We start from the raw sequence: 12,774 nt of genomic DNA on the forward strand, positions 1-12,774 counted from the left end.
AGGGCCTCTCTGTGTGAAGTTTCACCGTCTCCCTCTGCCTGATGGGTCGATTTACACGTTAGCTCTGTGATAAACAGACAACCCGTCCACAGCGCTCAGCTCTAAACCGGATAAAGGCGAAAACTTTCAGAATTCCATCCGTTTACCTTGAATGCTGCTTCATGGCAGAGATGCTGGACCTGTTCCCAGCAATGTTTGTTCGGTTTTTTTTTTTTTTTTTCACTAACTTGATATACAATTTCTAAAGTTCTTGTACTTTTTAGTCTGCCAGTGATTTTGAGGTGAACCAGAATTCTCCGGCGATCTGCACCCCTGACCAGACATCTGCCTCGTCCCTAAACCTTCCAGCATAATCCCTCCGTTTCGCTTTCATTTGCCTTGCTGATGATCAATGTTTTCTGGCCTGAAATAAGAAGATTAGTCAGGCACCTGTCTCGCACTGCTCACGATTTTCAGCATGCTTGCCCTGGATCAGGTTCTCCTTTGAATTCCTCCTTCTAAGTCATGATTGTGTGCACGGCAATTATGTCTCTGTTGTAGCCAAGAGAATCAGATCCTTCACTGTGTTGTGGGATAAAGTGTCTCTTTGCATTAAAGATCATGCAAAAAGGTCTTCTCAGGCCTTTTTTTCCACGTGATCTGATGTTATTTAAAACAATTTGCTTCAAAGCTCTTCAAATCCTCTTATATGCCCCAATGGATAAATAAATACCTTCACTGTATTCTCTGATTGATGACGAAAAAGGGATTGCAAAATAAATAATTTACTTTGAGGAGCTATGATAACTTAGTTCATCCTGTTCTGTCAGCTCTGGGAATCTGATAGGTGAGATCCTGCAGTTTATACACTACACGCAGGTCCAGAACAGCAAAATCTGTTTTGGAACAAACCGGCATATTCAAAACAGAACAGAAACTACTTCACGCTGATTTAAGTCATTCTGTTAAGCTCTGAAAGCAGACAACATTCGCACCAACATGATTTGTTCTTCTGGTCCTCGGCTGTTTTCTGTGAATAACAATAAAGCAATCAGATTCCGTCTGAGCGTCAGCACACAATCAACATCCTCACACCACCACAAAGGTGCCACAATGCTTTAATGTGATTCATTACATTGCCACTAGTGATGATCTGGAAATGTCGAGCTCGAAGCTGATTGATATAAATATCTGGTAAACAATTTGAGACAAGTACACATAGTAAACACGTAATGCAGTTCAAACAATGATTAGGCAGAGTGAGAAACTCCACGGCGGCACGCTGTCCACGGGCGCCTTTCTCCGAGTCAGAGTCCATTTCTCACGTCCAGTTTGTCCGTAGTTCAACGCCACTTGATTCCACCAGAGGTTTCCATTGTCCACTTTCAGCAAGCCAAGTGCTCCATACTCTATATGGTTCTAAGTTGGTTGTTTTTCCATAAAGCTCTCATATCAAACAATAATACAGTGTTTTTCTAAAGAAGGATTTCTTTTTTAAAACGTCAAATTGTGGGGTTTTTTTTTTTTCCTTCCTTGTTCAGTGGTTGAGTCTTCAAATTAATTTACTGAAGCAATGCATAAAATTCTTCAAATGATTGTCTCTTCATAAATTACACACTACATAGATTTACCAGTCATACCCGCGACACACAGCCATACACACACAATCTTCACGGAGGAGAAAGCAGTATTTAAGATGTCTGCAATGCTTAATATTGAGCAACAGCTCTGTCTGTGAGACAGAATAAAATAAAATGTTAAAAAAAAAAAAGGAGAGCAATATACAAATAAACCAACAGCAACAAAATCGAAGACTCGTCCTCAGGGTCCCGTTGTTCGAGGAAACGCAGCTGTGTGTCAAACGAAGGAGGAGAAGCCTGCGGTGGGCGCCTGGGCGGCGCAGCCCAGACTGCTGGGGGGCCGGTACAGGGTGCCGTGCTGGCTGGGGGGTTCGGACGACAGCAGGGAGGGGGTGGGAGTCCGGCTTCCCTTCGGCCTGAACAGGGTGCCCTGGCCCTGGCACTGCGGCTGCGGGGACGGGGCGCTCTGCGGCAGGAGGGGGGGCAGCGGGGGCAGGGGGGGCACGGGCGGAGGGTGCTGCCGAGACTCCTGCTCCACCAGGGGCTCGGGCTGCGAGTACCCGTACGCCGGCGGGCGCGAGACGCCCTTCTGCTGCCGCCGCCACGAGTTGTAGTAGGTGGGGTCGCTGATGTAGTGGTTGACGAAGGAGTGGGTCTTCTGCCGGCTCTGATCCATCTCGTACTCGCTGTCGCTGCCCTGTGAGTCAGTCAGGAAGATCAGTCAGATGGCGGCTTGACAGCACCGAGAGAAGAAAAGACGTTCACCACAAAGAATCATGACGGCTCCGTCTCTGTGCTCTTAAATCCAGCATATTCTAGTCCCAGTATTGTGCAATTTACTGACAAACTGCACAACAGTGAGTCATAATACAGCCGGAGAAATCTCCCAGCAAAGGGAAATCTATTAATCCATGTGCAATTCCATGGAAGAGATAATCACTTGTGTGGAGGAGCTTTCAGAGGTTGGAGCTCGCCCATAGCTCTTTGGAGCACGAGCATGATGAGTGCACACATAAATGTCCTGGAATTAGACGGAGACGATGTTTACAAGATTTGTTTGCTTTGTGTTGTTCAAAAGTGAGCCAACGGTTTACAAACGCATGCTGCTGCTGCTGCTGCTGTACTGCTGAAGCAGATAAACAGTTATGGAGGAGGCCGAAAAACTAACTTGGCCTATAAACGAATGCGTGCTGCAAACTTCCACTGACGCAATCAAACACTGAATAAAACAACAACAACAACAAAAAAAAAACAACTACAAATTACACTGACAGAAAGTATTAAGCTTTTGCCACATTTGTTTGCCTTGCGAGTGCCCGCCTATCTGCCGGTCTTTTGAGGCTGCGGCTTAGCAGATGTCGAAGCCCCGTTTATTTGCACAGTGGCAGGTAAACAGTGGGAGGTTATGCAGAGTAAAAGAACCGCGCCGGCTCGTGTCTCCCGCGAGAGCACTGTTTGTTCAAACCGGGTCGGACCGTGTTTTCAGAACGCGGGCGCCAGATAAATCGCAGTGAGTGTGGGCGAGGACAGACGTTGGAAATCTGCAGCCTCTCTGCCCTGTTGTGTCTATCGTCTCTCGTCGCCTTCTGCACACGGAGGGGTTCGGATCATCACGTGACGGCTGGCCAGCATGAAGAAACCATTTCCTGTTTCAGGAATCGGCGGTGAAGCTATCCAAACGCACGTGAAGCACAATGATCGGCGCTTATCTCTCCGAAACTCCCTCACGTGATCTGCATGTTTGATTTGAGATGCCAGATGGTGCGCTGGGTGAAGGCCGTAAAGCTGGGGGTGGGGGTTCAGGGCTCACCTGGGAGTCAGAGATCTCCGAGGGTTTCTCAGTCAGGCTGCTGCTCTCTGCTGGGATCAGGTCGTTATACTTGGTGCTGACGTCTTCGTCCGAGTAGTGCAGACTTCCAGGACTGGGTCTGGGGGGAGACCTGAACCACATGGAGGGGAGGCAGTGAGCTCACAGCTTCATCAGGTGTTTCTTCCTCTATCAAGATTGCATTTATCTCCTTAAGGAAAGTCAAACCGATTTATCAGAGCCGGCTTTGTTTGAGTAAACATGAAAAGCCGTGTCAGTCTCATGACTGACGCCGCGCAGGCAGCCAATCAAAGACTGCAAACCGGTTCTAAAAATGAAGATGAATCACATCCCACAGGGTGTTCGGCGGCAGGAACGCAAACACAGTCAGTACAGACTCATTGATTACGGGGATGAAAACGATAGCTTAGCTCAGACGAGCACAGAATGGGGTATTTGTGCATTCCTGGAAGCCAGCGATACATAATGCAAGGAGGAGATTATAATTGGTCTTATTCTTTTGCTATTTCTTTGTAATCTTTGCGGCAAAGTGTCAGTTGGAAGCTTGGCAGGGGGGCGAGCTCGGCTCGGCTTCACGAGATGCACAAACACAATCACGCGCACGAAAATACGCGGGCATCTTCATGAAAGAACTCTTGTGCTGATTAGAGCTGAAAGTCTGTATAGACTGAGTCGGGGAGAGATTTAGGATTTCTACAGTCAAGCTGGGGAACTTAGTTTGAACTGGAGCTCCTTTAATATTATGAAGTTCTTAAATGAGCACAAGTCAATTAAAAAAAAAGAAAAAAAAAAAAAAACAGGCCCATAGCTTCTTCTGAGCTCCAATCATTAAGACTCTGAAGTGAAGCAGAGAAGAACATCTGTGCAGACTATTATTTTTCTTCTTCTGCAGTAATGACCGCTGATACGTTCAGGCTCTGCTGAGAAGGAATTGGATGGTCTAACTGGACCGCTACGCTCACATCACTGAGCTCCATCGGCAAGTTCTCTGTATGTCCGGGCTAATACAGCATTAAAAGAACAGTTCACTCAGTTGGTTTCAGAAAAAAAAAAAAAAAAAAAAAAAAAAAAAACGACAAAAAAACTAGGACTGGCTTTAAAGTAAATGTTTAAACGATCTGAAACAGACTGCGTAGCACGAGTGGGCAGAACAGGCAGGCGTAAAATGCTGCGGTGTCAAGTTTAATATTAAGGCATAAAGCAGACAGCCTTGACATATCCTGGGAAAAGAAACACAGGCAGAAACATACAGGAGCTAAATCACCGAGGTACGCCAGGAAGACGCTTTATAAGACACAACATGACGGCGGCCATGAAAGGGTTGACACAACAGAGACGTCTCCTCTGGGTTAAAGGCACTGACATGAGGGAAGGGGTGGGGGGGGCACTCGGGAAAGGAGAAACGTCTACATTCAGACAAGAGTCAGATTAGAAAAAAAGATGGGGTTCATGTAAATGTAGGGGAGGAGGAGGGGCAAGGGATCCTGAGCCTTGAATTATTTAGGAGCGCTGTATTTTTCCCCCTTGCCTTATCTGTCTAATTCATCCCCTCTTCCCCTCACACTCTCAAATATCCCACAGGGAGTCCTCCCACTCTTCCTCTTCAGTCTACAGATCATTAGCAAACAGTATGGGACCAGATTGGAGCCCTTCAAAGGGAGGCAGCTACCAGCTCCTCCAGACCCTTTGATCTTCAGCTTGGCCTCCTTGGTCAAGGAGAAAACAGCAGATTCTTCTGCCTTTAACGCTCCCCCAGCACATTCCCCCCCATAACACGCACACTGATGTGCAAAAGCCAACATCTTTTCTGAGCTGCGACAAGAAGCAGGCTCTGAAGCCCGACCATCCCCCAACACAACAAACTGACCGCCATTCCAGCCGTGACCCTCGTCCGTACAGTCTGTGAAATTCCTCTTATCTAATGTTTACCTAGATATTGCCTCAGAGCCACTCTAGCAAAGTCCTCCTGGCAGAACTTAATGTGTGACAGCTTTCATAGCGCCGCACTCAAGAGAAACTCGGCGCTCAAGGCCAAATAGAAGTAGCCGGTTTGGACCCAGAAGAACTCTTTGTCTGCGGCGGTGATGGGCAGACAAAGCGCACTCGCCGGAGCTCTTGAATGCTAATACGCCGGCATTGTGCCGACCCCTCGTATAAATTGTTGCTTCACCACAAACATGGAATATCAACGAGATTAGGAGAGAAAAGGCTCGAAAAATGTGAGGCGAGAAGGAAACGCTGGACCAAAACATTTTGGTCCGTTTTACGAGTAACACACAAAACAGAAAGAGAAAAAACAAAACTCAGCGGACAATACGTTTGAGAAATTGAATGTCTTGCAGGAAATGAATGCATGGTCAGCTTGACAGCACAATGCGTGGACGGCAGAGTCACCGCCGCCGACACTCACCGGGTGTAGATGCCATTTTTGCGGCAGAAGGAGTTTTTCACCGACAGGCGGCGGTTGTTGAGCTCCAGGGCGGGGAAGCGACCCTCGTCCAGGCGCACCATCTCCCCGTGGGTCAGCGGCAGCGCCGTGCAGTTGGAGTGGGTGCCTGGACAGGGGGATGAGGACGACACTGTGTGGGCCGTGGGATGAAATAAACGATTGATGTTCAATCAAATCTGGCTAACAAAACACAAGACAGATTACTTTTATTTCTTCGGACTTTTCAAGAGGTATTTCGTAAATTACCCTTAATGTCTATTTACAAGCGATGCATTGCTTTTCAGCTGCATCGGAGCTGATAATTCCTTAATTTTTTTTAGTTCACGGTCAAAACCTGAACGTGACTCTGAAGAGAGACGAACTTGAAGCTTCGGCTTTAAAGCCAATCGAGAGCCAATTATCTTGAAACTCAGAATTCATAGCTCAGAGAATACGGGCTGCAGAGTTCAAGTTTATCACAGCAGAGAACAGGAGAAGTCGTTATCGCGCTAACCCTTTCAAATATCTATAAATACTTTGAGCCGCAATACTATCTCTGAAGACAGTTTCTTAAGTTGATACGCACAGGGTGCACTGCAGCACGGCTTTTATCACGAGTTGAAGACTTCTTCTAGTAGAAAGATGTCAGTTACTCAGAAGAACCAGGGTAAAGATATGAATTTAATACAACATCGCAGGTTAGAAAAGAGCAGGGACGCCTTCTGTGAAACTGTTGTTAGTCTAATTAAATTCTCCACTTTCTATACCACTTTGCCCGAGCTAGTTCATTCTGAGTTAAAACATTTAGCTATGCAATATCCACTTTACAAATCACCGAAACAGACAAAAAAAAAAATACTTCTACATGCTGGAAAAACAGCATACAGCACTGTTTAGTGTTGCACAACACTGTTTTCTCTTTCGGAGTATTAATAATATTTCATTTTATTCACAGTGTAAATTCAAATGCTGGTGAAAACACTTCTTGTGTTCAAACGTATCGGGCTGCAGCCATCTAGAAAACAAAACTTCTCCAAGTTTACCCCGAGGAAAGCAGACGGAAAGGGGGCAGATCTTTAATCGCCTCCACTCTCCTCTCCTCGTGTCCTCACACACACACCCCTCCTCTCACCGAGCCTTGTTTACGAAGCCCGTCAAAATGAAGCATGCAGACTCAGCTAATGAGTCAAAGACACAATGCTTCACGAAGACTTGACCCGACCCTTCATTTTTCCCTCCTTTTCTTTCCCACCGCTCCGTCCAGCTGCACCACCGCCGACTTCCTGCTCCCGGATAATTAGCCTTGTTGAAATAATTATTCCCAGCCGTCTTTCGTGTGGCTCGTATTTTTCCAGCAGCGACGTATAAACAAGAGCAATAACAATAAGGCTACTAACTCTGATTAAGTTCTTCTACCTGAGATTTATGCCTCCGAAGACAGAAATCATGACAAAGGGGTTTCTACGAGTTGTAGTGTCACCCGGGATAATTTACAATCATGAAAATGGGCTTCTTGATACACTGGTATGGGAGCCGCTCGCGCTGTAGTTTTACAATTACTCTCACTGTGACTAATGACCTGCGCATTAAACCACTGCCAAGTCATTTATCCAGGTATTGATCCCCGCCGCAGTTAAACGGGGACAATAATATTTATTCATCTGTCTATTTCGGCTGCTTCACCGATAACCTTTACGCGCGTCTTTCCTCTGTCGGCCAAACAATGCGGAGGATTCCGGGTCATTTGTATAATTGTGCGAGGCTTCACGCTCGCCTTGCATTAAAACAGACTTTTAGCTCTGTAATCATTAAAAGGCGATTCTCGGCAAGCTCGTCTGGGAGGAAGACAAACAGCCGACGATGCCGTTCTGCCGGAGGAACAGGGACGTTAGCCGGCAGCTCCGTACCTGAGTCGGCCTTTTTGGTGTATTTTTTGCTCTGGCCTCGGATGATCAGGATGAAAACCAGGAGCAGGATGAAAATCAGGCCCACCAGCGCGATGACCACCAAAAACCACCACTCTTCGTAGAAGGGCGAGACTTTCTGGGCTGTAAACGGAACATCAAACAGCTGCATCAACGCAAAAAATATTGTTGTGTCATGAACGGAATTATGCGTGAAGCCATGAAGAGACAACGGACCTGATATGGAAGGAGACGGCGCGCTGGGGGAGCCGTATCCGTAGTCGTTGACGGCAATTACCCGAAAGTCATAGGTGACTCCTTCTCGTAGCATATCCAGATTCAGTGTGTAGGATGTCACTTCCTTGGGAATGTCTTTGATAAGAATATCCCACAACCCTTCATCTGAGGGCAAAATGAGAGAAAAAAAGAAAACCATGAATAAAATCAAAGCGATATGATGGACACACAGCTGGAGGGGCTGGAAGCAGAGAGCTGTTTATGCAGATGACTCACCGGAGGGTCGGGCCTCGATGACATATCGGGTGATGGGCGCCCGGCCTTGATCGCCACTCGTCCAGTGCAGCGTCAGAACGGTGCCGTATCGAGAAATAAAGGGTTCTCCGGGTGGTCCCGGGGCTCCTTTTGGGAAGATAAGGAGTTAATTTCAGAGAAACGACACAGCAGCAGCAGCAACACATAACAGGTTTAGAGTTTCCCACCTTCTCCGGGCCCGGTGGTGATGTTGGCCTCCACCTCGGGGCCGTACGTCAGGGTCTTGGCTCGGATGCGGAAGTTGTAGGTGACGCCGTCGGCCAGGTCTTTGATCTTCATCCACAGAGGAGCACTCCCTTTAACATCTACTGTCACTATCTTACTGACACCTGGAGTGCGAGGAGAGGAGTCTGTACAGGAAACACTAAGACTCTAGATGCTGCTTTCTACAAGCGACACATAGCCAAGCATTTTGCAATAACAGCAGACACAGCGTCTCACACACACACACACATACACACACACACACACACACACCAAACCGGACACGCCATCAGAGCAAAATACTAACGAGTGCAGAACCTATTACATAATTAGGCTCGACGAGATATGATCGGTTACGTGACAGCTGAGGGACAGCCGCCTCACCTCTGCTCCCAATTACACCACCACCACATCTATCCCGCTATTATCCCTGTTTCCTCTCAGTGAGAGTGGAAGCAAAGCGTCGCCAGAACGCTGCGGCACGTCTTATCCACCGTGCCACACATACGTGACTTCGGGGCCTTGCGCTCATCTGTGACAAATTACAGTTTGTGCTCAAGCACCGCGCATTAAAACAGACCACGGTTAGGAGGCCAGAGGTTGTAAATTACTGTCGGAGGAAAAAAAAGCGAGCCGAGGAATGCCGAGAGAGACGACGGGTTCTTCCTCACCGTCCACCGGCGTGCAGGGCTCGTACACCAGGCGGTAGCCCTCGATGATGCCGTTGGCCTGCTTGGGCTCTCCCCAGGACACGTTGACGGAGGTGGTGGTCAGCTCGCTGAAGTGGATGTAGCCGGGAGCGCTCGGAGCTTTTGGGAAATAAGGACATGAAAATGTAGACAGTTTACCAACATTACTTAGTGAGATGCAGCAATAAAAAGTATATTTTTCCAAGTTTTTTCACTGTAATTCAAAGTGATAAATTGTAATTCTCCAGAGTTCTCTGTGTTTTGGTTCATCCGCAGGTGCTGTGGGGTTTTATTATCGATTTTGAAATGCTTTTCATATTTTAGGTAAAGTTAATTGGTAACATTAGTCACACTGGATGAAGTCCAAACAGTCACATCATGCAAAACAACGTCACAACAGCGGAATACAGCGGGTTCATGAGAATGTTTGACAGTAATTTGTTCAGTTTCAAAAGCTGCGAGAATAAATTATGCGTGTGTGTGAGCACGCTTGTCAAAACACGTACTGCAAAAAAAAAAAAAAAGTCGTGTATGACAATTTAGGCAAATGAGTCACTCAAAAGCAAAAGCAGACACGAAATTGTTGTGTGACCTTCGGTGAGAGCTGTGAGAATTCTGCCTGCTGACCCAACCCAGATCCAGCTAAGTGTCAGGATTTAGCCACAATTCTGCATAAAACTCACAAAAGCTTGTGTTGGCCCGCTTCCCAGTACCCCGTGGTGCACAGAGCCAGAATTCCTGCCTGTGTTTTTAAGTTCTCAGCACTTTGTGCCCCGTGCCAATGTCACAGCCTTCAAGGGGGTGGAAAAGACGAGGGAAATTTATACTGTAAACCGGTTTTGTGCTGAAACCGCAGAGGAGGGACTCTCACTCGCTGGTAAACACAGACGTCTTTGTGCAACCGAGGCCAAAAAAACTAATCTACATGTGTCCCCCGCACTCTGTATTCTCTGCTCCTCCGTCGTCATTAGGATTTCAACCCCATGGCTTTGAGCTGGAGGAGGTGCCAGACAGACGGATCTCTCACGCTGCAACTCAAAGGACCAAACCAAACTCTTCACTGAGAGTGTTCTGATTCTTGCTGAATAGCAGGAGCAGGCTTTTTTTCTTTTTTTTTTTTTGTCTTAAAGCGATAGTAATAGTTGTGGTTTGCAGTTTTTGTGCTCGACATAATAGAAAAGCACTCATCATCGGTTCTTTCTCCTCCACGCTGCGATACCGAAGGAATGGTTCACGTCTTAAGTTCTGCTATTAAGGAGCTCTTGAGAGCCACAAACAATGTGCTTAAATAATGAGGAAGAGTATTGTTGTGCGAATGGCAGGAGGGGGCAGATCGAGCCGCAACACAAGAAAGATTAAAACAAAAAAAAAAAACTACAACACTGTGAAAAGCTGCACGGCGCAAAAGATCTGAGCTGAGAGACGAATTTCACTGGTTCTTTGAAAGATCACTTTAATCTCTATTTCCACATCTGTTCTTTTTTTTTCCCCCCCCCTTTTTTCCCCCCCATTCACCTGCTTGCTGAGTGCGCCCTCTGGTGGGCAGGGAGCGGGGTCCGTCCCCTGCAGCGTTGAAGGCTGCCACGCTGATCATGTAGGTGGTGTAGCCCGTCAGGTTCTTCAGCTTCACTCCCAGCTCCGGCAGGAAGAGGGTGCGCAGCCGCTCCGTCTCGTTCTGCAGCTGAAACTCCCAGAAATAGATCTAGAGACGGAATAAAAGAGTTCAGCGCGCGGAATTCATACATCTTTCAATGAGAAATATATAAATATAGAAGGCGTGATGTAAGCTGGGTTCATGTTGTTGTAATACAGAGGAAAGACAGGTTATTGATACCTTGTAACCTTGTATGTCTCCGTTCTGAGCGTCCAGCGGCGGCGGGTCCCAGGTGACGTCCAGCTGGGTGGCCGTGGACGACTGGACCACCACGTTCTGGGGAGGGGCCGTCGGCACTGGAGAGGAGAGAAGCGGGAGAGCATTTCACACCTTATCTCCGCCAAAACCCTGAAAATTTAGGATAAGTAGAAGGAAAACCCACCTGCCTCTCCCACAAACACTTCCTGCGGAGCGCTGCTGGGACCCTCCCCCACCGCATTGTACACACTGAGCCGAATCTCGTAGCGTTTGTGTTTACTCAAATCTGCAAGGAGAGAGAGAGAGAAACAGAACAGTTAGGATGAAAGAACAAAAGGAAGTTGTCCCGGAGAGACGCGCCGTCGTAGTGACGCCCCGTGGCAAGACAACATCGCAAACTGAACAAAAAAGACGCGGGGTAAAAGAGTCGTAAAGCCCGCTGATGAAAAGACGGGGTTGTCGTGGGGACGAGGGGAAAGATTTGCCGGTGATTAAAAAAAAAAAAGGAGGGGAACATGCTGAAATAATGACGGGGCAGCTTGGAGAGATTAAAGTCGCATTCACACGATAAGAATCTCCGGTGGCCCCTCAGCGGCTCCAGCTGAGTGGGAGGATTGAGACGCACACTTCCAGTGAATTATCGTACAGCGGCGTAGTTTGTGGAAATGAAATGTAGCAGATGACATGCAAACAGCTGGGGAGCGATGGGAGAGAGAGAGAGAGAGAGAGAGAGAGATTCACTTACTATCCAGTTCATACTGGGTGAGCGAGGACTCGCTTAAGTTCCTGACGCTGTAGGGAGCTGGAATTTAACACAAGGACGAGCACGATCAGGCATCTCGGTGATGATGAGTAAATACATGGGAGCGAAAGTCAAATAAATCAGAACACGCTGGCGACTGCTTTCAGTGGAGTTGAAGAGTAAACAGTAAAAGAGTCAATTCACCTGTGAGATCAGCCCAGTTGGCCGACGGACTGTTTACCGTGCGGATTGTGAAGGTGCGAAGTCTGTCGTAGTGCAACTCCCGGTATCTGACCCTGAACCCCAGCAGCACGCCGTTGATGTGATCCTCAGAGGGAGGCTGGGAGGAGAAGAGGGCCGCTTAATATCCAGTTTTATTATTTGACAAACACATACAATCAGCTATCCTTGGCAACAAAAAAAAAGGAAAAAAACAAGAAAAGAATGAAAAACAAAGCAAGATCGCGCTCTCGCAGAATCTTTACAACACACTGCTTTTGAAGTCAGGCTGGCCTTGACACTGCCTGCTTTTAAATCACCTCCTAACGTACACTTGCACTCATTAGCTCCGGAGAGGCTGCGACTGTTGTTTTGACTGCATTGTAATTCTGCTCTGCCTTCTCCACTGAAATCTTTCGCGACTGTACAACAACTCGGTCAACAGCTGCTGTTTTTAAATGTGCTCTATGAATAATTTCAGCTTGATTTGAATGAATTTCACATTTTCCCCATTCACATAATGAAGCCCATGCCACACAGTGGAGTAGACGATTAAGCACTTCACTGCGAGGGGATTCCGAATTTGAGGACCGTTCTGTGTGGAGTTTGCATGTTCTCCCATAGTGCAAGAACATGCATCTGAAGCTAAGTGGTGACTCCAGGTTTCTTACGATGCACGATGTGTGGACGATATTCGTTCAGAAGCTCACCTGCCACCGAACCAGGACAGACGTGGTGGTGTGGGGCGTGACAGACAGGATCGTGGGGGCTTTGTCCGGCGCTAAAGGAAAGGTAAA

At 47.4% G+C, this 12,774-nt stretch overlaps 1 protein-coding gene across 4 annotated transcripts in view; it reads right to left on the bottom strand.

Moving 5' to 3' along the window:
• Positions 1-1,080: 1,080 nt before the first annotated feature.
• Positions 1,081-12,774, bottom strand: part of sdk2a (sidekick cell adhesion molecule 2a) — an 82,641-nt gene continuing 70,947 nt past the window's right edge. The window contains exons 32-45 of one of the 4 annotated variants that reach the window (XM_030088600.1): positions 12,688-12,758; positions 11,963-12,098; positions 11,762-11,818; positions 11,201-11,302; positions 10,999-11,114; positions 10,680-10,866; positions 9,147-9,284; positions 8,439-8,621; positions 8,233-8,358; positions 7,957-8,121; positions 7,723-7,863; positions 5,798-5,966; positions 3,370-3,499; positions 1,081-2,256 (exon numbers count right to left, since the gene is read on the bottom strand). In XM_030088600.1, the coding sequence (XP_029944460.1) occupies positions 1,837-2,256; positions 3,370-3,499; positions 5,798-5,966; positions 7,723-7,863; positions 7,957-8,121; positions 8,233-8,358; positions 8,439-8,621; positions 9,147-9,284; positions 10,680-10,866; positions 10,999-11,114; positions 11,201-11,302; positions 11,762-11,818; positions 11,963-12,098; positions 12,688-12,758 (2,141 nt within the window). In that variant the 3' untranslated portion in view covers positions 1,081-1,836. The remainder of the gene's footprint in view (positions 2,257-3,369; positions 3,500-5,797; positions 5,967-7,722; positions 7,864-7,956; positions 8,122-8,232; positions 8,359-8,438; positions 8,622-9,146; positions 9,285-10,679; positions 10,867-10,998; positions 11,115-11,200; positions 11,303-11,761; positions 11,819-11,962; positions 12,099-12,687; positions 12,759-12,774) is intronic. The other 3 variants (XM_030088604.1, XM_030088601.1, XM_030088603.1) reach the window with 3 other exon arrangements.

Source organism: Salarias fasciatus, chromosome 4, assembly GCF_902148845.1.
Source record: "Salarias fasciatus chromosome 4, fSalaFa1.1, whole genome shotgun sequence".
NCBI classification, from domain to species: domain Eukaryota; kingdom Metazoa; phylum Chordata; class Actinopteri; order Blenniiformes; family Blenniidae; genus Salarias; species Salarias fasciatus.